The sequence below is a fragment of the Malaclemys terrapin genome, chromosome 12 (assembly GCF_027887155.1).
Source record: "Malaclemys terrapin pileata isolate rMalTer1 chromosome 12, rMalTer1.hap1, whole genome shotgun sequence".
In the NCBI taxonomy this organism is placed as follows: Eukaryota; Metazoa; Chordata; order Testudines; family Emydidae; genus Malaclemys; species Malaclemys terrapin.
Genome location: NC_071516.1, coordinates 33,062,651 through 33,089,556, shown reverse-complemented (window position 1 = coordinate 33,089,556; position 26,906 = coordinate 33,062,651). Strand labels below are relative to the sequence as shown.

General features: G+C 42.4%; 1 protein-coding gene across 7 annotated transcripts in view; it reads left to right on the top strand.

Annotated features, from left to right (window-relative positions):
- Positions 1 to 26,906, top strand: part of LOC128846598 (ubiquinol-cytochrome-c reductase complex assembly factor 1) — an 88,240-nt gene that overhangs the window by 43,805 nt on the left and 17,529 nt on the right. For all 7 annotated transcript variants that reach the window (XM_054045810.1, XM_054045808.1, XM_054045812.1 and 4 more), the window contains exon 7: positions 667 to 775. In XM_054045810.1, coding sequence (XP_053901785.1) covers positions 667 to 775 — 109 coding nt within the window. The remainder of the gene's footprint in view (positions 1 to 666; positions 776 to 26,906) is intronic.

Sequence of the window (26,906 nt, the reverse complement as noted above, 5' to 3'; positions counted from 1 at the left end):
ACAGAGGCAGTTCAGTGCAGTCAGTTTAATTACAACAGGTTCAGTTCCCTGAAGTAGACCTGGCCCTGCTCCAAGGACCTTCACATTCTTAAGGAATTGTTGAGAAATGAGCTTGGACAGACTCCAGTGCCGTCTTCTGTAGCTGGACTGGCTCTGCAAGGCTTACAGTAATAAAAAGCAATACAAACATATTGTCACCAAGGCTTTATCTACATTTGGGAAATTTTCCCCAAAATCCAATCTGGTTTTAAAACTGATTGCAACTGCACTGGTTCCAGAAGGCAAGGCCATTTTTATAGCCTGCTTTCTGAGGGTTTCACTAATTTGAAGAATAATTCCACTTATGGTAGCCTCGTCTATGCTGCAGCTCCAGCCATTTTTGAAACAGTTTTAATATTCAGGTAGATTTCTCCACTGTAGACTAGTCTGAAATCCAGCAGATCTGACTTTAAATACACAGAAGGAAAGTTTGTGAAAGTAGAAATGTGCCATTTTTATAGAGGAACTTTTCTAACCAGAGCAGAATATTATTTATACTTATAGCACTTTCCATGCTGCAGTGAGATTTGTAAGGAATTTAAAATAAAAATGGGTTTTTTACTCTTTTAAGGTCTGAAGAAGCAGTTGGAAATCAAACCAACTTCTCTGGTGCTTGTTCTCTTGCAGGATGTGTCTGGTACGAATGAAACAGGAGGGTCGAGCTGGAAAATACATGTGTCGCTATATAGTTCATTCTATGTGGGAAGACGTTGAACAGCGTGGTAAGGTGATGGGGGTAAGTCATCTTTGTCTGGTGTTGACTTTCTTGATTATTTTGATGACACAAACCATTTAATGTCTTGTGACCTGGCACATATTAGAACAGTGGCTGTGGGATTAAGGTGGAGCAAGAGTTGGTCTGACTGGTTTCAGCTGGGATTTCAGTATTCCATGTACCCAGGACAGTGGATGGGAGCAGGGAGAGAGGACAGAGTTTCTATATAATGCTATAACTAACCACAAATACAATCTACAGTTTGGATTCTCTGCATACTGGTCCTGATCTCAGAAGGGAGCTTATAAAGGAACAAAAGCTTCAAGGGCAGTTCAATCACAAGTTAAGGGCTTAATGCAGGAAGCACTGAGTGAGGTTCTTTGGCCTGTACTATGCAGAAGGTCACCCAAGGTAATCACAATGGTCCCTTCTGGCCTTAAAGTTTTTGAATCAGAGTGTGCCACTCCATACCAGCATTGGCCTGCGCCTCAGAGAGTGCAATGCATGGGGCAGCAGCACTAGGAGATGACCTTCACAAACCTTGAAGTATAGTGACCTCCGCAGAGCCGATGGAAATGAATGTCCTCATCTTCACAGGACTCCAGTACTTCTGCAGGGCAATGGTTGGATGGGGAGGCAATGTCTATTGTGACTTGTATTGGGAAAAGAGGGAACTGCGATTATGCTATTGCTGGGGAAAAAAGGGATTGTTCAGGATTAAAATAAATAGAACAAATAGAAAACCCAGAAGGGTTAATATACCAGTTGGCCTATATGGCCCCAGTTACTAAAGAAACAAGAGTCCAAGGCAGGGTCAGCTAGGGAGTTGGGTCAAATAACATTCAAAAGAGGGAATATTAACCATAGGTTAGAAGTAATCTCGTCTCCTTTCCCCCGCACTCCCTTTTGTTTCTAAATTGCACTAATTGTATTGTGAGCTCTTTGGGCAGCCCTCCCTTCTGTATGTGCAATGGGTCCGCAACACTTGCAGGTAAAGTAACTTCACTTAAAATCGTCCTGGTTAACGTTGTTTCGTTGTTATGTTGCTGATCAATTAGGGAACATGCTTGTTAAAGTTGTGCAATGCTCCCTTCTAACGTTGTTTGGCAGCCACCTGCTTTGTCCACTGCTTGCAGGAAGAGCAGCCCGTTGCAGCTAGCTGGTGGGGGCTTGGAACCAGGGTGGACCGGCAGCCCCCTATCAGCTCCCCGCTTCCCTAAGTTCCCTGTGCAGCAGCTGCCCAGCAGGCTAGCAATTGCAGCTGTCCCTCCCCTCACTGCCATGTGCTGCTCCTGCCCTCTGCCTTGGAGATGCTCCCAGAGACTCCTGCTTGCTGTGCAGGGGGGAGGAGAGGAAAAGGGGGGCTAATATCAGGGTGTCCCCCTCCCCCCTGCTCCTGCACCCTGCTTACCCCATCTTCCATAGAGCAGGGGGGACACACGACAGGGCTCAGGACTGAGGGAGTTTGCTGGCAGCAGCTGCGGTCTCAGCAAGCTGATTTAATTAACAAGGCAGTATACTTAAAGGGGAAATGCGCATCTCTCTCTCTCTCTCTCTCTCACACGGTGTGTGTCTCTGTCTCTGTCTGTGATGCTCTCTCCCCTCCCTCCATTCCTGCTGCCTTGTAGAGTGAGAGAGTTAACCCTTGAGGGCTCAGCCAATTGCTAATTCATCATTTAGAAGTAAGGCATTCCCTGGGAAATATCACACCCTCTAACTCCTCCACCTCAACCAAGCTTCACAATCCTCATCACTGTGTACCAGTATTAAATTGTTTGTTTAAAACTTGTACTCTGTGTGTGTGTGTGTGTGTGTGTGTGTGTGTGTGTGTGTGTGTGTGTGTGTGTGTGTGTATATATATATATATATATATATATATATAGTCTTTTGTCTGGTGGAAAAAAAAATTCCCTGGACCCTAACCCCCTCATTTACATTAATTCTTATGGAGCAATTGGATTCGCTTAACATCGTTTCACTTAAAGTTGCATTTTTCAGGAACATAACTACAACGTTAAGTGAGGAGTTACTATACTGCTAATGATATTGGTTGCTTCAGTATGCAAGGGAGTGTCTCTGTATTAGATGAGACTCTTTTCATTGCTCAGAGAGTCCTAGGAAGTGTTGATTCTGGGAGATTTCAGTTGCTCCCTCAGTGACCACTGTTCGTTTTTTTTTTTTTTTTTAAAGTTGCCTAAAACTTTGAGAACTCTGCTGTCCAGGTGCTTTACCCAGTTAGTTACAGAAAGTGCACGCAAGGCAGTCCCCTGTTGGAGCTAGTCTTTGGAATAGATCTGAATTTAGGGGTTTCTCTGTCTCCTGTAAATCAGGCTATCCCCATTGCCTTCAAAGCTTTCCTTGAAGACTTAAAAAGAATCTTCAGAAATCAATCTTGTCTAATCAGGGACCGCACACACTAAAATGTATTCAGTGTGGTTACTGCATGATGTCAGTACCAACCAGAGTTAAAGTTGTGTGTGTGACCTAACTGTATGTTTCCATACCTCAGCATGTTTAGATTTTTTTTAAGTTTAACCTTAATTCTGAATTTCCTAGGTTTATATCGCTTGGTTTGTAATAATGACAGCATCCCTATAATGTATTTGCCCCTAACTTACTTAAATGTGTTCTCAGCTGTAACTCCATTTTAACATAGCTTTTGTCTGGGAACAGCAAATATTTAAAGACAAAGCTTGTATGTATCTACAGGCTTGATCCCACAGACTGCTCCTTTAAGAACATAAGAAGGGCCATACTGGGTCAGACCAAAGGTCCATCTAGCCAACAGTGGCCAATGCCAGGTGCCCCAGAGGGAATGAACAGAACAGGTAATCATCAAGTGATCCATCCCCTGTCGCCCATTCCCAGCTTCTGGCAAACAGAGGCTAGGGGTACCATCCCTGTTCATCCTGGCTAATAGCCACTGATGGACCTATCCTCCATGAACTTATCTAGTTCTTTTTAGAACCCTGTTATAGTCTTGGCCTCCACAATATCCTTTTGCAAGGAGTTCCACAGGTTGACTGCATTGTGTGAAAAAATGCTTCCTTTGTTTGTTTTAAATCCCATGCCTATTAATTTCATTTGGTGACCCCTAGTTCTTGTACTATGAGAAGGAGTAAATAATACTTCCTTATTTACTTTCTCCATACCAGTCATGATTTTATAGACCTCTATCATATCCCCTCTTAGTTGTCTCTTTTCCAAGCTGAAAAGTCCCAGTCTTATTAATCTCTCCTCATATGGCAGCCGTTCCATACCCCTAATAATTTACTTTCTCCATTCTGAAAACTGACCATTTATTCCTACCCTTTGTTTCCTATCTTTTAACCAGTTACCAGTCCATGAAAGGACCTTCCCTCTTATCCCACGACAGCTTACTTTGCTTAAGAACCTTTGGTGAGGGACCTTGTCAAAAGCTTTCTGAAAATCTAAGTACACTATATCCACTGGATCCCCCTTGTCCACATGCTTGTTGACCCCCCCACAAAGAATTGTAATCGATTGATGAGGCATGATTTCCCTTTACAAAAACCATGTTGACTCTTCCCCAACAAATTATGTTCATTTATGTGTCTGACAATTTTGTTCTTTAGCAGGCTTCCTGCTTCTGATGTACTTAACATTTTTTTGCTATTACATTTTGAAGTTCTTCAAATTCTTTTTTGGCTTTCTTAATTATATTTTTACACTTCATTTGCCAGAGTTTATGCTCCTTTCTATTTTTCTCATTAGGATTTAACTTCCACTTTTTAAAGGATGCCTTTTTGCCTCTCACTGCTCCTTTTACTTTGTTGTTTAGCCACAGTGGCACTTTTTTGGTTCTTTTACTATGTTTTTTTAATTTGGGGAATACATTTAAGTTGAGCCTCTATTATGGTGTCTCTTAAAAGTTTCCGTGCAGCTTGCAGGGATTTCACTTTTTGCGCTGTACCTTTTAATTTCAGTGAGTATTGTTTGTTGGATGTGTGGTGAAATATAGATGTTTCCAAGATCTTAGGATTTCTTTTGCTCCTATTCATTGCTTCATTTGGGCATGTAACTCATCTTAGATGATCTTGTCAATTTATCCCCTCCTCTCGGCCTGTGTTGCCAGCCTAATACACCGTTTTTTCCCACTCCCACAGTTGACTATGTGATTTCTTACATCAACTGCTAAACATGGACCTCCACCTCTGAGTTGATCTTTCCCTTAGGACTCAGTTCTGCTGCAACACAGACAAGAAATTTGATAAACAATGGCTAGAAGAGGGGCAGCTGGGACATTCCTTAGTACTTTGTCCGCTGCTACACACATGCATACGTATAATTGTGCTCAAGTCTTCATTAAAGGGGGCTTTGTGGAATGATCTGCCGTCTGCTTATCACCCAGGCACTAGGTTCAACCAGTTAGCTGATCCAAAATGGGCACCGAGATCTTCTCTCCAGTAGTCCAGTCCTTCTCTAATTAATCTACATCCTGCCTTTGGGAGATAAGACTATGTCTACACTACAGCTTATGTTGGCGTAACTCATGTCGCTCAAGGGTGTGAATAAACCACCCTCTGTGCAACATAAATTACATCAACCTGAGCGCTTGTGTGGACAGTGGTATGTCAGTGGGAGAGCTTCTCCCACCGACATAGCTTCTGCCCTTCATGGAGGTGGTTTTATTATGCCGACAGTAGAGCTCTCTTCTATCGGCATATAGCATCTTCACCAGATGTGCTGCAGCAGCGCAGCTGCATTGGTACAGCTGCGCCGCTGCAGTGCTGTACGTGTAGCTATACCCTTAGATGACAGTAGCAGATGCAGAGAAGAAGGGGACGTTAATGTGCCTCTGTGGCAGGTTCATTCTGCCGTTTTTGCCACCTGGATGAGAGGGCAGTGGGGGAAAGGGAGGAGCTCTTTCTCGTCTTGTCACACATCTCTTCAAAGGCTCTGTGGAGGAACTCTCTAAAGTAAGGATAGAGAGGTTCAGAGGGTTTCTGTCCCCACTTATGATGGTGCATGTTCTGGTCTAAATCTTTACCTTGATTCCCCAGGAGTTTGAGGTTTCTAACTTGGAGCCATTGCAACAGCTGAGAATAGCCAGAGCCCAGTGGTACTGTAGCCATGTCCCTTCCCCTCCAACAATGCTCCTGAAACCCTCCAATGCTGTGAGAGAGTGATATAGAGCTGTTACGCCAGCTCTGTGGCACCCAGGTAATTCTCCTCCACCAGCAATGTTCTTCAATGGCCTGATCTGCTGTTTTTATGACCCTTTCATTCTGCCAGAGAAGGGTAAAGAGGCCATTGTTTTCCAGGTGGAATCCGAGGTTTTCTTCACCAGCCTCCATAAGGCAATTCTTTCATTGGTGGTACTCACTGTGGGATTGGAAGTCAGGGTTGCCTCTTGGGGATCTTCATTAGCGGGTAGTCATTTTTAAAATCTGGGAGCCATAGTTCACTCTTAACCTAATCAAGCCATCTGAATCAGGCAGGAAAAAATTTCACAGTAAATCTGAATTTGCGAGCAATAAGATTTTTTTCTCCTGGTCTCGTGGAAACAGCCATAGGGCCAATCAGTTCTGGTCTTCACAGACAACTCAGTAAGTCGTGTACATAAACAAACATGGAAGCACCAAGAGTAAGACAGTGGCTCAAATAGTAATATCCCCAAGATTGGCAGAACCACACCAGCTAACTGAGTTAGTGGTGGTCTGTCTTCGGCAGACTGGCTCTGTCATCAGATCCTCCTCCTTAGAGACTGGTGATTGGATATGGGGAAGTTCACGGCAGTTTACTCAAAATGAGGGATTCCCTCTGTAGACTACTTTGCTACAACAGAGAAATCCAAGCTTCACAGGTTTTGTACCAGGTTCAGAGGTTTTCCAGATTCTGGCCTGGGCATCGGATTCATTCTATTGGGGAAGACCCAATATGCTTTCCTCCTACTTGCTCTGTTGATCATGGTATTTGAAACTTCTGATGTTAACATTTGGAGAACACGGTTCCTGCTTGACATTTTTCAGAGCATCTTGCATAGGGTCAAATTTATCTCAGTATCTGGGTCAAATTACATCTGAAAGCATGGTTCATGAAAAATGTCCCTTAGATATTAGGGATTCTTAAATATGGACATTGGTCTGAACTCCCATAAGCCTGTTATCTCTAATCCATATTCTCATCCTTAAAGCTTTTTCTGTAAAAACGCCCTTGCAGGACATGCAAGATTGGTCTTGTTCTGTTTCCCAAGTTCTGGAGTTCCTCCGGGAGGAAGTGGAGAATGAAGTCAGTCTTGAGAAACCACAAGGACCAAGTTTTGACCTTAGAGACTATTGGAGGAGATGCTGAAAATTCTTTTATTGGATTGCACTGCTTAATTCCAAGATGCTGTCCAGCCAAAGCAAATCTCCTGGTCAGGCCTGAGTCAATTGTCTTGTCCTAGATTGTTTAATCTACTCTTTCTATCAGCTTTCGCTTTCCCTTTTTGAGCTTTTACCTTGTTAGCTTTTTCTGGGTTTCATTGGAAGCCACCAAAAATATAATTATCATGGCAGCCCTCCTCGTTAAATATTCCTTTCTGATTTCTGAGTAACTACTTCCAAGGTGAATTTCAGATTCTGGCCTTTTTGTCCTGCCTTACTTCAGATAAAGGGAAGATCACAGCATGCTTTTAGGTCCCTGAAGTATCTCATGCACTGTTCCCAGGAGGTTAAGAAGTTTAGTTTATTATGGTCTAGACATCTGAGAAAGGTCTAGAGGGTCAGCTTTTCACTCTCAAACAGATGGATTTATTCCTATTCTAAGGAGGCATAAAAGATGGGAGGGTCTCCACTACCTCTTGCGAATTAAAGCTCATTCCATGAGAGAGTATGGTTTCCTGGGTCAAAAGAGAATCTGCATCTGTATGAAATTTGCTAGTCCACCTTTGTGCAGCCCTGAAGAGAAAAGGAAACTATGTCTCTGTCTTAAAAACTGGATTTCTGCAAGGGAATCCACCAGTCTGAACTTCCACTGGATTGCGTAAAGAGTTCAGTAATTTATAGCTGTTAAGGTAGATTTTGTGTGCAGTGTTGTTGTAGCTGTGTCAGTCCCAGGATATTAGAGAGACAAAGTGGATGGGGTAATGTCTTTTACTGGACCAACTTCTGTTAGTGAGAGAGACAACCTTTGAAGCTACATGGAGCTCTTCTTCAGGTCTGGAACATATTCAGAGGGTATGTCTACACTGCCATTAGACACCCTAAGCTGCCTGTGCCAGCTGTCTCGGGCTAAAGGGTTGTTTAATTATGGTATAGACATTCGGGCTGGGGCTGCAGCCTGAGTTTTGGGACCCTATCAGAGGCTCCAGATAGTTTAGCATAAGTAGTTAGTATATATTCTATGGGACAATTCAAGGTAAAGTGGTCATTAACAGCCCGGCAGTCACAGGACAAAAATGGGGGGTTAGTGGGTTCCAGATTGTTGTAATAAGCCAGTGTCTTTATTAAAACCATATCAAAGTTATAAATTTAAGATCCCAGACTCATCTTTTGAAAGGATTATGCATGTTTCCTTTGAGGTTGAGGACTGATAGGTCAGATATGTAGTGATCACTTTGTGAAAGGTGTTCACCCACAGGTGTATGGTATTGTTGTCTTTTATCATTTTCCTGTGGGAGTTCATTTGAGAGTATAGTGATTGTCTGGTTTCACCCACATAGTTGTTGTTGTGGCATTTAGTGCACTGGATTAGGTACAGCACATGTTGTGATAGGCATGAATAGGACCCATGGATCTTGAAAGGTGTATTGTGGGGGGTGTTGATCATACAACAATCTGTAACCCACTAACCCCCCTTTTTGTCCTACGACTATAGGGCAGTGGTTCCCAAACTTGTTCCGCCGCTTGTGCACGGAAAGTCCCATGCAGGCCGGGCTGGTTTGTTTACCTGCCGCGTCTGCAGGTTCGGCCGATCGTGGCTCCCAGTGGCTGCAGTTCGCTGCTCCAGGCCAATGGGAGCTGCTGGAAGCGGCGCGGGCCGAGGGACATACTGGCCGCCACTTCCAGCAGCTCCCATTGGCCTGGAGCAGCGAACCGCGGCCACTGAGAGCCGCGATCGGCCGAACCTGCGGACGTGGCAAGTAAACAAACCAGCCCGGCCTGCATGGGACTTTCCGCGCACAAGCGGCGGAACAAGTTTGGGAACCACTGCTATAGGGTGTTAATGGGCCACTTCACCTTGAACAGTAAGAGCAGTAGGACAAGGGAACAGACTGCCTGGGGAGGTTGTGGAAGCTCCTTCCCTGGAAGTTTTCAAAAGGAGGCTGGAGAGCATCTGTCTGGGATGGTTTACACACCAAATCCTGCATCTTGGCAGAGGTGAGACTAGATGATCCTTGCGGTCCCTTCTGGCCCGGTGGTTCTAATAGACCCGTAGAGTATGTACTGAATATCTGTTCGATCTTGTATTTAGCTGTGACCATTCTCAGTATCGTTCCTAGATCTGAAGAAGAGCTGTGTGTAGCTCAAAAGCTTGTGTCTCTCACCAATAGAAGTTGGACCAGTAAAATATATTACCTCATATACCTTGTCTCTCTAAGGTAGAGTATCAGGGGGGTAGCCGTGTTAGTCTGAATCTGGAAAAAGCAACAGAGGGTCCTGTGGCACCTTTAAGACTAACAGAAATATTGGGAGCATAAGCTTTCGTGGGTAATAACCTCACTTCTTCAGATGCAAGTCTAAGGTAGGTTTTGGTTGGTTAGAGAAGGCTGAGGAGAGCTGGGTACAAATTTCTGGAGTAGGTGATTGATGTAGCTACCTGACTGATAAGCAGAAAACAGATCAGTTCATTAATTTAATCTTGGACATTTTTAACTGTATTCTTCTGTTAAGAGGCTTTTGGGCATGTGCACTCATTAAAATATAAAAATCTTCCATTGGTCAGGTTATTTTTAAAAGGCAGTTTGTCTAAAATCAGTAAGAGAGAGGGTACGTTTTAAGAGAGAGACGTTCAGGGGTCCAACCCCCTTTCATGTATCGTAACCTGTAATTAATACAACTGATGCAGAAAATGGACATTGTTTTATATTTCAGAATTGGCATCAGTGTATTTAAAATTTGCTGTCTGCTCTTAAAAATGCTAGATCATTGCTGTTAAATTAATACATGTTGCATTTTTACTACTAATTTATATCAGCTCCAACTCCAGTTTGACTTTGTATTATTTCATAAACTGATCTCTGAGATCTGAATCTCAGCTGCAAAGTTTTGGGACCCTGGAGCCTGGGCTCCTTCAGCACTCCAGAGTGTCAGCAAGAGTCAGGAATCAAAACATGACACAGCTGTAAAAACAGACAGAGAGCTTTTGGCCTCAGCAATTCTACTGGTGCAGGCAGTTTTCAGATATAAATTTTACTCCGCTGCTGCTAGTACTAATGAAGTCAGTTTCTTTTGGTGGGTTTGCAGCCAGGTGTGTCCAGTTCTGTGGCTAACCAGTGCTCTTTACTTCATTTTTCCACTTGTGACATTTCTACCAAACTTAAAAAACAAACATAAAAATTGGCTTGATGCAATGGCTCAAAGTGTTAATAGTAACATTAGGCTGGGTAAAAGACTTCCTTACGATCCTGCTCTGCCAGAGATCTCCATCTTGTGGCTTACAATGAACAAGTTTAAATTATCCAAACTGGCAGCTGCTCAATCAGTTTGTAAGGGGGAGCCAGAGTCAGTATTAGAAATTGCAACTGTTTTCTTCCTATCAGAGGACCTTGGCAACAAAGATATTAGATTAGCTTGCATATCGTGTTTTGGTAAACCTAGCTTTAAAAAGCAAGACTGTGGTTTCTTGAGTGTATTCTCATACTCCTGAACCAAGGTGCAGTGGAGTTGATCATTTGGACTCCATACCATGGAACTTAGAGAAGGGGAGACTGCAGAAAATTCCTGCTCCTTATTCTTAGATCTTCCCTGGTAACATCAAGATTCACTACCATTACTCCACATAAATTGTACTCTATCTAAACACGTGTATCAGGGACTGATTTGAAATAAACATTCCGAATTCAAATAAGTTTCTTTTTAACAAGGGTGTTTCTGCTATGATGCAGGGATACTATATGTCTGAAATGTACAACATTTGCTTGTTCGGTACAAAATTCTGATTTGTAACAGTGCATGTTTTAAAAGTTGTAAGAGATGATAGGAACAGGAAGGGACTGTCCAGCCCAACATGGCAACCCTATCTAATTTATCTTAATCCCACCTTCTTGCTTTCCCACCAGACCACTCAAACCCCTACTTCTGGATGTCTTTTGAATTCGTTTATTGCCTCTGCCTTGCATAGCACAATACAGCCTTTGTTAAGCTTTCAGCTAGAGCTATTTATACACAGTGGCCCATATTTGCTCTGTTACACTGGTGTGAATATAAAGTAACACCATTAAAATCATTGGCATTACTCCACATTTACATCAGTGTAACAGAGCAGAATCTGGCTCAGGAACTTTGAGCACAGATTTCTGCCTTGTTCTGCCACGGTTAGAATCTGTTTTAAAAGGAAACAAATCCAGCCCTGTCCTATATTAGCCACATTCTGACTATTGGAAACCAGTTTGGGATTCCTTTTGGGATTATTCACATCATATATTACGGTTTCTTAAATTTGCAACAGTTCAGTTCCAAAAGAAGCTATTCCTCTTAGTGGAGGATAAAAGACGCATGATGTTGCCCAAGGAGTCAAGAAGCATGATCAGAATCAAGACAGGGAGAGCAGGCAGCATAGGAGTCAGGATGAGAAGTATATAATAGAAAACAAATGTTTTATGGGAAGAGGGTGTGGATTGGGGCAGGAGGAAAGTGAGAGGCCCATGAATGGAAGTGCGTTGCATGGGAGGGAGTCTCATGTGAGATGAAGGAAGCTTACTGGGGAAGAGGACAGGAAGGTGGAGGTCTTGGGTGGATTGGGGTGGAAGGAACAGGAAAGTTAAGGTTTGTTCCAGACTCTTCATTTTAGTGAGGATGAAAAAGTCTGATACAAATTTTGTTTTGAGTTAGAGGATCATTTTCAAATGCTTATTGTATTTTGTGAAATGCTTGAATTTTCTAGGATATTTTAAAGGGAAAGCTCCACCCCCCCCCCACCCCCAGGAGATTTATAACTACAGTATTTAAAAATCACCTTATGACAATTTTGCAGTGTCATTTTATTCGGACCCTTTTAAAAACATATTAAGGCAATCAGAGGTATGACATTAATGTGTGTGATTCTTTGCTTTGAATAGTTTGGGCAAATGCTTATTAAAAGTTGCAGCAACATGTTTTGTGTGACTCCTTTTTAAGGTTTAAAAAGTAATGTTTTGAATGTTAAAAAAGAAACAAGGTGAAGAAGGGCTCTGTGTAGCTCAGAAGTTTGTCTCGTTCACCAACAGAAGTTGGTCCAATAAAAGATTCCACCTAGCCTGTCTTGTCTCTCTAATATCCTGTGACCAACATAGCTACAATACTACTGCAAAAAAAAAGATGCATTAAGAATATTACAGACATAAGAATTACAGTGGCACAATATTACTGATGACCTAAATTAGGATAATGGAGTGTTAGTTCTTTTCCCATAGGAGTTATGACATGAGATGACTTCAAAAGATGCAAGTGTAACCCACACTAACATCATGGGGATAGACCACATATAGAGGTTTGAGTGTGCTGCTGTTTCTGAGCTAATGGACCTAGTCCTCTAGTGTTGTTAGATACAAATGTCCTAGATTCAGTCCCTACAAACCTGTACTGGGATTTGAACTACTGTGGGATGCGCTTCTTTGGCAAGGAGGAATGTGTAACCCATGGTAATGAATTGTGCCTTTTCTGATGGCTGGATCATTTGCAGCAATGACTTGAGTTGGGTTGTCTGGATCTAAAAGCATGAGTTGCTGCTGCTTGAGCTGAAGCACAAGGGCCACTCATTCATAGGCTTTAGCAGAATTATAAACATCCAGCCATTACATCATATTAGCATGGGTTATACAATGTTTTCAGTAGAGGAGTAGGTTTGGGATGTTAGGCTCCCAAGATGTGCTGATGATTTAAGGGAAAGATGTCAGCAGAATGTCATATGGGGGACAAGGGGGTGTGAGAGAGAGGGAGGACTTTCAAAAGGATTATGAGGGTGGCTCTTGCAGCACCGTAGTTAAGACTGAGCAGAGCTTTGTGTTCAGAGCTGAATTTCCAAAGTACTCTAAAATCCACATTTATACTTGTATTGGCCCTCAAAATTGCTTACACCACTTGAAATCTTAGGGTAGAGTTAGTGCAAGTGTAGGCTCATTTGGTCAATGGATTCTTGAGATATATCCATCCTAAAATCACCCATCCATAACCAAACCTGTCATTGTCAATGTGCTCAGCACAATTCCATATAGAAGCCCTACTCTTCCTGTCCAGTGGCCCCTTGCTTGTACTCTGTGCCTCCTTTACTAAGCTTTCTATTATTGTGCCTGGCATCAATATCAGAACTCATGGTTATCAGAGGAGGCCTTCCAGACAATTACTGGTAAATTGAAGGTCACAGCCCTCCAGCACAGTGATAAGCACACTTGTAATCAGCTGAAGTGAAAGTTCAATGCCCTTGCACTTCGCAATCACGAGGCATATTACAGTATAACCAAGTGGTGGATAATGTTAAAATCGGTTTAGCCAGGGGAGATTTAAAGCTGGCATTCAGCATGATCTGCAACCTCAGCAGTCAAGACGTAGTCGCAACGAACAGCATCCTGAATGACAGCCAAGGCTGTCCATGTAAATTGGATGACAACATAGAATTGTAGGACTGGAAGGGACCTCAAGGGGTCACCTAGTCCTGTCCCCTGCACTCATGGCAGGACTAAGTATTATCTAAACCGTCCCTGACACCTGCTCTCAAAAATCTCCAATGATGGAGATTCCACAACCTCCCTAGGCAATTTACTCCAGTGCTTAGCCATCCTCTCATGCTGGGTAGAACATTATCACAGCGCCCTGAACCACCCTCCAGTTGCTGCTTTCTTAGAGCTGGGTGATTTGGCATCCACTGTGGTATTGGATCCAGACACTTGTACTGACGCACCAACGTTGGATGAAGTGAAGCGCACCATCTGCAAATTGAAAAATGGACATGTAGCTGGTGCTGATGGCATCCCCTCAGAGCTGCTAAAATGTGCTATTGACCCTGTAGCGGAATTCCTTCTGGTCATCTTTCGCCTGGCATGGAGAACTGCAACCTTGGCCACCACCTGGAAGGATGGTATTGTGATCTCACTTTATAAGAGCAAGGGACCATGCAGTAAATGTAAGAGCAACAGGCCGATCACCCTGTTATCTGTGCCAGAGAAGGTGTTTGCACATGTTCTGCTGGTGAGTTTGGAGCCCCTGCTGCATCAGAAGCATCGTACCCAACAGTCAGACCTGACGAGGAACAGGTCCACATTAGACGCCATTCTGGCCCTCCGCTTGTTGTCGGAGATACACCACAAGTTCAAGAAACCCCTGTACATAGTGTATGTTGATCTTAAGGCTGCGTTTGATTCCATTGACCAAGTCGCACTGTGGAAGGCCTTAAAGGGCATAAATGTCCCAACCACTCTGCTGGACTTAATTAGCAAGCTGCATAATGGAACTATGCTAATTAATTGAATGGCAGCACCTTTTAAATCAGTATCTGGTGTCTTGACCCCTGTACTCTTTTGTTGGCCAATGGATTTCATAATGCAACATTCCGTCAGGTTCATAGGCATTTAGATCGGTGATCTCTTTCTCTCAGACCTTGACTATGCTGATGACGTTCTTCTAGTACAGAGGCTGATGACATTCTTCTACTACAGAGTCCCAACAGGTTTCGTGAGGAAGTCCAGCAAATGGAGGAGGAGCCAGCTAAGGTTGGCCTCCATGTTTCATAGTCAAAGACAAATTTGCAAAATCTAGGATCAGGTCCACCCATGACCCAAATCTCTTTGAATAATGGAACTGTCGAAGCACTCTCCATTTTTTGCTATTTGGGTTTTATACTCACCAGTTCCTCCAACTATCACATGGACGTTCTCCACCAGATTGATATCGCAGTGTCTGCCATGGGTCATCTGCAACGAATATGGAATCAACATCATTTCAGCATGACAACCAAGTTCAGGATCTATTTGAGTTGTATCCTCTCCATACTGCCGTACGGTTGTGAAACATGGACATTATGCCACTCAGACTGGGCAAAGCTGGAGGCTTTCCACACAAAATGCCAATGTTGTATATTGGGCATAAAGTGGAATGACTTAATTTGAAATGCAGATGTTTACAGTTGCTCCAGCCTACTGATGACTGGGGCCATTGTCCGCAGGTGGCGTCTTACACTTTTCGGACATGTTGCCAAAATGCCGCAAGACATTCCGGTGAATGCAATTCTCCCGGTGGCTTGTAACATCCGGGATAAAATTCCACCAACTGTGGAGGCAGCCCAGAGTCAGACCTCCTATTATGTGGGTGCATGAAGTCTGTTCCAATGTTCAACTCTTGGCCCAAATGGAGAATGGAGACCAAATGGAGAATGATTACTAAGACTGACCGTTCTGCTAAGCACTGAAGAAGAAGATGATCAATATCGGGCTAACCAGCCTGTAGTTACCTCAGTCATTTTGAATATTAGCACAGCATTAGCTGTTCCAGTCTTCTGGAACTTCCTCAGTATTCCATGATTTGTTTAATATCAACATCAAATATTACATAGTCCTGCAGGGGACTGGACTAGATGACCTCTTGAGGTCCCTTCCAGTCCTACACTTCTATGATTCTATCAATAATGCAGAGGGCTCCTCAGCAAATTCTTTTAAAATTCTTGGGTGTTAACATGCTCCCTAATTATTACTGGATTAAAAAATATTTATCACTGTAAGAAATGAATACATCATCCAACTTCATTCAAATATTGAACAAAAATATGTATTGAACATTTCTGCCTCTTTCTGAATTATTACTGACACTTTTACCATCCTTATCTAATAATGAACCTATACGATTTCTAAGTTCTCTTTTTCCTGATATATTTTTAAACATCCTTCCTGTTGTCCTTTGGTTACAGAATTTTCATTGATATCTTTAACTTCCCTTATCAATTGTCTGTATTTCCTAACTGATAATTTATAATCAATATAATCAACTTCTCCCTTTTTGTGTGTGTTTATATATTGGTTCAAAGAAAAATTATTCCTATTTTCACTTCTCTTCCTAATCAGGATTGTTTTAACCAAGAATCCTCCTTTTGTGATTGTGAAATTTTTGTTTCTAGTAAAATATCTAGTAAAATATTCTTAAACAATTCACAATTATTTTTCAAATTTTTAAGTTTAAATTTATTCTCCCAATCAATTTAGCTCATATTTATTTTCAAGTTTTTGGTTATTGGAAATTTGAAAGCACGGTGTATGGGTGGTGTGTGCATATTACTAGTCAGGATTATATTCTGAATGTAATTAGGTTGTGATACCTTGTATTTAGGCAACCACTAATTTTTATTTCAGTGATCAATCCATCGTATCCATCAGAATAAGGTCTAATATAGAATTACCACGTGTTGGTTGTAATATTTTGTGTATTGGAAAGTTAACAACTGTAATTTTTATGAACTCCAAACATGTTCTACTAGTGGCAGCCTGAGTCCTATAGACTGTCCCCCAGACTGAAATCCCTCATGATAATGCAGATTTTCTTTCTGCATCTTAGATGTTTAAGGAGCTGCTCATCCTGTTCCTTCTTCTGATTTGATGTATATACCAGACCTCCAGCAGATCCATTTTATGATATATTGGTTAGAACATTAATCTGTAAGCATTCCAGCTCTAGTGCCTCTGAGTTGTCAGATCAATCAATGGTACTCAATTTACCTGGGTTGAGTACAAAATCCACGCAGAAACTTCAGCTTGTACAAAATGCAGCAGCTTGCCTTGCTAACAATAGTTTGACAAGAGCACATCACACTGGTGCCTCTCACACTTGGCAGGCTCCCCATTAGTTACCCAAAACAATACTACTGGCTAAACTAAGGAATAGTTGAGAATAAAATCTTCTGAGCAAATTTAGCATGTTCCTTAAGATTTGTATGCAGTGGCAAAGCAGCACAGCAATCTGGTTCATAACTGGTTAACTGTATATTTAATTTGTTGCTTAATTTACTTAACTTTTGACTCCCCAATTAACAGTTTGTTGTGCACAGCCAATTATTTATGACCCTCCATTTCTTACTATGGCTCTCATCTCACCCACTCTATGCATTTTTTTCTCTCCTCCTCACACCCTCCCTCACTCACTCCCTATCCTCCTCTCTGCTACCCTCCCTCTTGACAGCTCACACCAGCTTGACCTTCTCCCCCTCCCACTCCTTTCATATCACCCACCACCTTTTACTTCTCCTTCCCCCCACATCTGTATCTCACACTTTCCTCTGGTGATATCAACCCCAACACTGGTCCTCCCTCCCTCCTGACCCTCTCCTTTTCCTGCACCTTTCCCCATCACTACTTCCATCCCAGTAGTCCCTTTTAAATCTCACACTTGGCCCATCCTCTACGTCCTTCTTTTCTCCTGCTCCTTCTGGATCACCTGCTCAATTTCCAAAAACATCACCCCCACCCCATGACTACTTCATGTCCCACTCCCTCCATCTCCTGGCCCTCAGGGTCTCTTCCTCTAGCACCATCTCTGCAGATGCTCTCTAATAGAGTGGCCTCTTGTTCTGTCCTAGTCCCCATTCTAAATGAAAACCTAAAGAACAGGAGGGAATCACAGAATCCTAGAAATGTAGGGCTGGAAGGTACCTTGAGAAGTCATCAAGTCCAGCCCCTGTGCTGAGGCAGGACCACATAAACCTAAACCCATCCCTGACAAGTGTTTGTCCAACCTCCAATGATTGGGATTCCACTACCTCTCTTGGAAGCCTATTCCAGAGCTTAACTACCCTTATAGTTAGGTTTTCCTCATCTCTAACCTAAATCTCCCTTGCTGCCAATTAAGCCCATTATTTCTTGTCCTATCTTCAGTGGGACACGCAAAACGATTGCCATCTTCTTTAAAACAGCCCTTAACATATTTGAAGACTATTATCTGATCTCCCCATAGTCATCTTTGCTCCAGACTAAACATGCCCAGTTTTTTTTAACCTTTCCTTACAGGTGAGGTTTTCTAAACATTTTATCATTTTTGTTGGTCTCTTATCGACTCTCTCCATTTTGTCCATATCTGTCTTAAACTGTCAGAATTGGACACAGTACTCCAGCTGAGGCCTTGCCAGTGCTCAGTAGAGTGGGCCAATTACCTCCCATGACTTACATATGACAGTCTTGTTAATACACCCCAGAATATTAGCCCTTTTTTGCAACTGCATCACATTGATTCATTTTCAATTTGTGATCCATTATAATCCCCAGATTCTTTTCGGCAGTACTGGCACGTAGACAGTTTTTCCCTATTTTGTAGTTGTGCATTTGATTTTACCTTCCGAAGGGTAATACTTTGCACTTGTCTTTATCAAATTTCACTTTGTTGATTTCAGATCAATTCTCTAATTTATCAAGGTCATTTTTAATTCTAATCCTAATCCTGTTCTCCAAAGTGCTTGTAACCCCTCCCAGTTTGGTGTCATCTGCAAATTTTGTAATCATACTCTCCACTCCATTGTCGAGTCATTAATGAAAATATTGAAGAGTACCAGACCCAGGACGACCCCAGTGGAATCCCACTTGCTACGTACTCCCAGTTTGACAGCAAATCATTGATAACTACTCTGAGTAGTTATTCCAACCAGTTGTACACCCACTTCATAGTAATTTCAATTAGAGCACATTTTCCTTGTTTGCTTATGAGACTGTCATGTGGGACTGTCAAAAGCCTGACTAAAACGAAGATATATCACATCTACGGCTTCCCCCCATCCACTGGGCCAGTAACCCAGTCAAAGAAGAAAATTAGGTTGGTTTGGCCTGATTCGTTCTTGACAAATCCATGTTGGCTATTCCTTATAACCCTATTATCCGCTAAACGCTTACAAATTGATTGTTAAATAATTTGTTCCAGGTATCTAAGTTAGCTGACTGGTCTATAATTCTCAGGGTCCTCTTTTTCCCCCTTTATAAAGACAGGTACTATGTTTGCCCTTCTTCAGTCTTCTGGAACCTCACCCATCCTCCATGAATTCTTGAAGATAATTGCTAACAGTTCCAAGATTGCTTCAGGTAGTTCCTTAAGTACTCTAGGATGAATTTCATCAGACCCGACCAACATGACTACATCTAACTTATCTAAAATATTCTTTAACCTATTCTTTCTCTATTTTGGTTTGCGTTCCTTCCCCTTTTTGTTAATATTAATTGTGTTGAGTATCTGGTCACCATTAACCCTTTTAGTGCAGGCTGAAGCAAAATAGGCATTAAACACCTTACCTAACCCATCAGTTATTGTCCAGTGTTCTATTGTCTTTGCGCCCCACATTTTCATCTCAATCCTTTTTACTCCTGCTGTATTCAACAGTTTATTTACAGTCTTCCTCCATTCCTCTTTTCTGTCTGTCTAATAGCACTTAACTAACTAATGCTGCTAAACAGCAATGCTAATTGTCACTACACTCCTGTAAATACCTGAGTAGCATTATTCCCATTTTACAAATATAAAAACAAATGACGAAATGTGAAATGAGGTGACCGAAACCACAGCATGTCAGAACTGGGATTAGAACACAGAGGTTCCTTGCATTCCTGTACTTAGTTTACAGGATCTGTACCATGATGCTGTCTGTTCTATTCAGCCTAGAGGCTGCAGTGGCTGCTGATTAAAGAAGCTATCTCAGATGCATGCAGCTAGCTAATGTGTGACTAGAAGATAGGGCTTTCACAACCTAGTTTTGTTGGAAGCCTGGATGGCACCTCCACCTCACCATAAGTGGCAATTGGTTTATGTCTTGTTGGTTACAATAAAAAGGGCTAACAGATCTTTTTTTATACATGGTACATGAAAGCCTACGTTAGTCTAGACATTTATGGAGCCCCCAAAATCAAGAGGGGTCTTGACTGTGGGTCTTGAAGACCAGATCTGCATGTCAAGGAGCTAGAAAGTTGTGTGTGTAACTCAAGATGTCCTAAATATGTCCCTTTGTGTCTTCTGGTAGACTAGACCAGTGTTTTTCAATCTGTGGGTCGCGACCCAGGACTGGGTCACGGCATGTAAGGCGCTGGGTTGCCTTGCTTTGGTCAGCACCGCCAACCGGGAAGTTAAAAGTCCCGTTGGCGGTGCTGCCCAGCTAAGGCAGGCTAGTGCCTACCTTTCCGAGATCACGCTGTGCCCCAGAAATGGCCAGCAGCAGTCCGGTTTCTAGGCAGTGGGGCCACGGGGCTCTGTGCATTGCCCCCGCCCCGAGCACTGACTCCGCACTCTCATTGGCCTCCACCTCGGAGCCAGACCTGGTGCTGGCCGATTCCGGGGCGCAGTGCGGTCTGCGGTGCACTCTGGCTGCGCCACTGAGCCGCCGAAGGTAAGTTCATGCCTGAACCCCAATTCCCTGCCCCAGCCCTGAGCCCCCCCAAACCGGGAGCCACTCCTGCATCCCAAACTCCTCATCCCAGCCCTGACCCTCTCCTTCACCCTGACCCCCTGCCCAGCCCTGAGCCCTCCAAACCCAGAGCCCCTCCTGCACCTCAAACCCCTCATTCCCAGCCCAGAGCCCTGACCCCCTCCCGCACCCCAACCCTCTGCCCCAGTCCTGAGCCCCTCCCACACCCCCAAACCCCTCATCTCCAGCTCCACTGGGTCATGGGCATCAACAATTTTCTTCAACTGGGTCCCTAGAAAAAAAGTTTGAAAACCACTGGACTAGACCATCTTTCTGTGCTTGGGCTAGAGGAAGAGAATGTTGTCCCTGTCCAGGTTTAATCTATGTCGTTTGGTCCTTTTCAGTAAACTGTTTGTAAAGTGACTTTAACCCTTTATATCCCTGATCATTTATTTAGGAGCTTTTGGAGTTTGCTTATTCACAACAGTACCAAGTCTGAATGAAATACAGGAGTTAGTTATATTGGAAACTTAAATATTTTCTACAACTATGTTAAATGCTGTCTTTGAAACAACCTGTTTGAACAAGTCATCCCCAGCATTCTGGAGCTCTTACTGTGCAGCTTTCTTCAGGGTTCACTTTCCTCCCTTGCCTTTTACTTGAGGGCAGAACTAGGGAAGAGAAATAATTTGTATTCACTTCAGAAAGGTTACTGTAATAAAGAAACTCTTGTTAACATCAGAGAACATGGCAGCCAGGAGTTTTCACAGTCTGGCATTGTTTATTTTACCAGCAATTTGGAACGTTCTACACTCTTAAAATACTGGCAAGAAAATATTTAATGTTAACTGTTCTGTGGCTTGCATATGTGCGATACTCTGGGGAGGAGGCGTGCTTAGGGAAATCAGGTTTTTCTCTGCCTATGAGTGAAACTGAAAAGTGCAAACTATCAGTGTACAAAAGCTGAAATCAGTGTGATGATTCAGATGATGAAGTCTCAAGTCTGACACAAATACAGAATTCATGGTAGGCTATGTGGGGGGAGGGATAGCTCAGTGGTTTGAGCATTGGCCTGCTAAACGCAGGGTTGTGAGTTCAGTCCTTGAGGGGGCCACTTGGGGATCTGGGGCAAAATCAGTACTTGGTCCTGCTAGTGAAGGCAGGGGGCTGGACTCAATGACCTTTCAAGGTCCCTTCCAGTTCTCAGAGATGGGATATCTCCATTAATTATTATTATGTGATGGGAGGCGCAATGGGTCGCACATGGACAGGGCAGGCATGGTAGGATGTGTGCTAGGAGGCCCAGTGGGCTGAGTATGGATACGGTAGATAGGTCATGGTGGCTGCAGTGATGATTTTCAAAATTAGGTGTTCTTAATGGCATAGAATTTGCCCAGGCCTTAGTCATCTGATAAAGGTCAAAGCATCAGTAGAGGTCCCCATCATGAAGCAGGCACATGGATTACTCATTAATTTCCATGACATTTGGCAGTTTTTACCCCATTCTGGATTTAAATAAAGTTAACTCCCTTCTCTGGGAGTTGTACTGTTGGATGGAGACCTTACAGTCAGTCTAGGTGACTTCCTGTTCCTAACCAGTATCGCCTCATCTATCTCATCCACCAGATATCTCTTTGATTCTACATTCTGGGTAAGAACTGGTGATTGTTTCCTTTTGAATGATTGTGGTGTCCTGCCATTTACCAATGCCGTGGCTCTAGCTACAGCTTCCTGAAGCGAGCATCTCTTCATCCACCTTTATCTGGACAATTGGTTGGTATGAGCCGTCAAAGACGAATCAGTCCTGATGGTGAGGAAGGTGCCGTTTTTTCTAGCAACTCATGAGTAGGTTATAAACTGTGCCAAAGGTAGCGTTTTCTTTCAGTCAGATAAGTCTATCCTGGTCCAGTTTTGATGCTCAGGTCAGCAGTGTGATCTGTTACTTCAGATCATCCACTAGCCTATATCTGTCCCCGGTACAAATCAGAACAGGAAGAAGTGTATAAAGAAGAAACCAGTCAATACCTGGAAAGATCAGCAGACAACTAGTTAGAATTGAGCATACTAAGCAAACATCTAACTCATGGACATTGAGATAAAGTTGAAACAGAGAAGATCTCAGCCACATGTGGCTCAAAACAACATCAATGAATAGTCCCTCCACAATCATATTACCAATGGGACACCCATTCTGGTCTGTATCATAGAAACATTGTTGACGCTGCAGGCCCAGTGCTAGCTCATCTTGTACTCTCAGGCTACTATGTATACCACAGATGCAGGCCTAAGAAATTATTGTGTATTTCCTTCTAGGTTCAAAGGAAGAAAAGATTTACTTAGTGGCATAAAGGGCAAAAATATGAAACACCTGTGTCTTTGAAACTGAGTTTAATCTAATCTGAGACCACAAACATTTAAAATGCCTTAATCATTATGGCATCACTATGGGACAGAGTAAAGTGTGTTTTTGTACCTTAAGTGTGTATTTCCATACCTTAAAATATTTGTATTCATTTTAAGTGTAACCTTAACTCAGCATTTCTTGGGTTTGCAATGTTTGGTTTGGGGATAATTACAATATCCCTGCAATGTTTAGATTTGTTTCAATATTAAATTTCATTATGATGGATAAAGATGAATTGATTACTCAACAAAATATTAGTGGTTACCTAGATATTTGTGATCAGGACCTGGTTACACTCATTTTGTACAAACAGAATACAGTCCCCTTATAATTGTGCCAAAAAAATTAGAGCAAAATGTGTTTGGGGGAAAAAAATAAAACTGAAAAGCATGAACAAAAATTGGGATTTGTTTAAGAATTTTGCTCGATGCCCAAAAAGCCACAATTCCTTAGCCAAAAAAAAAAAAAAGCTATTTCAGTGTATAAAATAAGTCTGCTCAAGCAGATGTGAAAGCTATACTAAAGAACAATAAATTATTATATAACAAATAGGGAAGAGGAGGAAGATGGCAATTACTATAGCTCTAAAATTAAGAAATGCATGGTAGACAAAAAGTTAAAGGTATCAATGAAATGTCAATGTAGAGTTAAAGACGAGAAGGTTTTTTAATGCATATCGGGGGGGTGGGGGAGCAGAAGGAATCATAGTAATGGTGTAGCTCCATTATTATATGGGAGTGATAAAATTGTCAATAATGATGCAGAAAAGCCAGGTGTATTCAATAAATATTTCAGTTTTGCATATGGAACCCAAATGGATGATATGTCTGTACCATTGTGGTGGTATGACTGAGCCACCATCGTTAAAGTTGCTCAGTGATTTTCACTTTAACGGAGGTTAAAACAAATTCTGTAAAATCTGTTTTGAATTACAGTGTCAATTTCAAATGCTTATTTTTGTTTATGAACTGCTTGAATTTTGAAACCCAGTCTGACACTTGCTATAGCTAGTTCAAAAAGCATCACATGACCACAATTATTCCAGTTTCTCATTTCTCTTCAGACTCTTTAAAAAAAAAAAAAAAAAAAAAAAGCCTTAGAGCAGTCTGAAGTAGGAAATTAAATGTGTGTTATTCTTTGCTATGAGTAGTTGGCAAGAATATTTGTTAAAAATTGCAACATGTTTTTATTAATAGTTATTAAGATTTAAGAAGTTACTATTTTTGGATGTCAGCATCACAGGTATATTGACACAATGTTACTGATGGCATAAGCTATGATGACGGCATAGTAGTTATGTCAACACAATGACAGAGTTTTTTTAGATGGCATACTGTTACTGCTTACTATGCTGTGATGCTAGAAGACTTCTGAAAATGCAGTTGTAACCCATGTTAACACAATGAATTATCTTTGCCACCATCTAAGGGATAGACCATAGACAATGGTTTATGGGTCTGCTGCAGCATCTGAACTAATGGCTATTTGGCTCTGAAAGTATTGGCCTCTACTGCTTGAGCTAAAGAACTAGAGCCATTAGCTCAGGGACAGGAGTTGACTCATAAACCTCTGTACATGGTCTAACTGTTTCAGGGGGACAAAGAGCCCCAGTATGTCAGTGAGGTTTATACAGTGTTTCCAGTAGAGGAAGAGGTACCGGACAATTTGGAATAACTATTATATCTTATAGTGGTGGAATACAAAATGTCAGTACAGTAAATCTTGCTCACATCGCTGAGACATGGTTCAAGGCCACCCTCAATTCTACCCTAACACGGTTAGTCCCCACAGGATACTCTATATCACGAAGCAAGAAAGACTCCAGAATGCACCAGAAAAAAAAAAAAAAGAAAGGAGGCAGAGTAGTAATCTTGTTCCCCTCCAGTCTGAGATGCAGAAGATGCTCTGCCCAGAAAACAAAACATGATCTGTGGGGCAAAGGACAGAAAGGTTCCTATGACTCTTAGTGGTGTAAAGACCCTCAGCTGGGAACCCTGTCAGCTTTCTGGAGGACCTTACAGAGCTGCTGCCCAGCATAATACTGGAATCCCTCAGATTCTCTCCTCTCAGGGACTTAAACCTTCACACAGACAATGCAAAGGACTCGGTAGTACTTAATTTCATATCCCATGTAGAAATCATGGGGTTCTCCCAGGCAGTCTCTGGACCCACACATATAACAAGACATATGCTGGATCCTGGCATCAGCCTAAGAGTGGATTTTGGAGACATTACTAACATACCACAATACTGGTCTCACCACCTCCAGCTGGCAAAGATCAGACTTCCCTCCTTCCCACCACAGTAGTGAACAACCAAAGCTTGTCCTTCCCCAAGACTCCTGTACCTCTGGGTTTAAAACTCACTGTAGGAGAACAAGCCACCCAAATAGAAAGTGCCGATGAATTCGTATAACAGTACAGTCAGTCACCTGATGTCCATTACCATCAATGCCTTGGTCCTATGCTACCCATTCTCCCCTCACCAGTGGAGAATATGACCAAGGGTCACAGAAGAGCAACTGCAGATGGGTCAGAGGCAGAAAGTTAGAATGCCAGTGGCACAAAAAGGATTCTGAATCTATCCACCACAAACAGCTCTTACAGAACTTTGCCTCTGCAATAAAGGAGCAAGATGAGCCTTCTACTTCTCTGCAATCGATGCAGCACAGTCACCCAGACTGCACAGCCCAGATCCCAGCCCCAAGCATCAACTGCTGTGAAAAGCTGTCAGCGTATTTTACTGATAAGATCAACTGAATATGTATAGAGCTAAGTGGGAAAGAAAATTCCATTCCTGACCCGATTGTATTATCTACTCTACCAACCCTGAATGAGTTTGGCCCCATCACACATGCCAAAGTTCAGAAAACCCTGAAAAATATTAGAGCCACAATCTATGAATCCATGCCCCTCCTGGCTGGTGAAAACCAATGAAGAGCAACTATGTACACTATTAATGGAAATAATCAGTGCCTCCTTCAGAGAAGGACATGTACCAAACTCCATGAAAGGTACAACAATAGTTTCTCCAGTAGTCAAGAAACTAACCTTTGGACAACACTCCAACTACTGTCCTGTCTCCAACCTCCCAGTCCTGGCAAGATAATTGAGAAAGTAGTAACCGCTAAGCTCCAAAAAATGAGATCAGCCAGCATCCTGGAAGCCTCACAATCAGTGTTCAGACCAGAGCTTAGCACAAAGATGACTCTACTGATACTGAAGGATGATCTCCTCATGGCAGTAGACACAGGTAAGTTCTCCACACTGATACTGCTGAACCTCTCTGCAGCCTGTGAAACAGTGAACTGCAAGGTTCTACTAACCCACTTACGTGACATAGCTGGAGTACGTAATACAGCACTACAGTGACTCCAGTCATTCCTTCCCAGCAGAGTTTAGAGAGTTGTGATTGGTATGTGGGCCATGAGTAACAAAGGCCCTAACCTGCAGGGTTCCACAGAGAACCATACAATCCCTTTGTCTTTTTGATAGCTACATGAGACCACTGGGAGAGAGGAAAGCTGACAACCACCACTACTTAGATGGCAGACTGTCTACAAGAGATCAGCTCTTTGATGAGGATCAGCTGGCTCAAAGGCCTAGGCAAAATTGAAATGCTGCTATTCAGAAAGGGAAAAGACTTTGAAGAACTAGCTAAGATGTTATCTCCACTTCCATGAAGGCTCACAGCCCCCGTTCATCTAAGTGGTGCAAAGTCCCAGATTATTGTTCAGCGATTCCAAGGCCAGAAGGAACCATTGTGATCATCTAGTCTGGCCTCTTGCATAACACAGGCCAGAGAACACCCCCAAAATTATTCCTAGAGCAGATCTTTTAGAAAAACATCCAATATTGATTTTTAAATCCACCACGACCCTTGGTAAGTTGTTCCAATGGTTAATCACTCTCTCAGTTAAAAATTTACATCTTATTTCCAGTCTGAATTTGTCTAATTTCAACTTCCAGCCATTGGATTTCTGCTCAATTGATGAGCCCATTATTAAATATTTGTTTCCCATGCAGATACTTACAGATTGAAATCACCCCTTAACCTTCTCTTTGTTAAGCTGTATAGAGTGAGCTCTTTTACTCTATTCCTATAATGTCACTTAAGGGCAATACCCATTAACACAAACTCATCACAGCAAGGGCATGTCCAGTTTAAAAAAACTCTTTATGTACCTCTTTAACCTCCACACATTATGTTCAGTTTCACTTTGAAATTGTGCCCTTCTACAAACAATTTCAATGC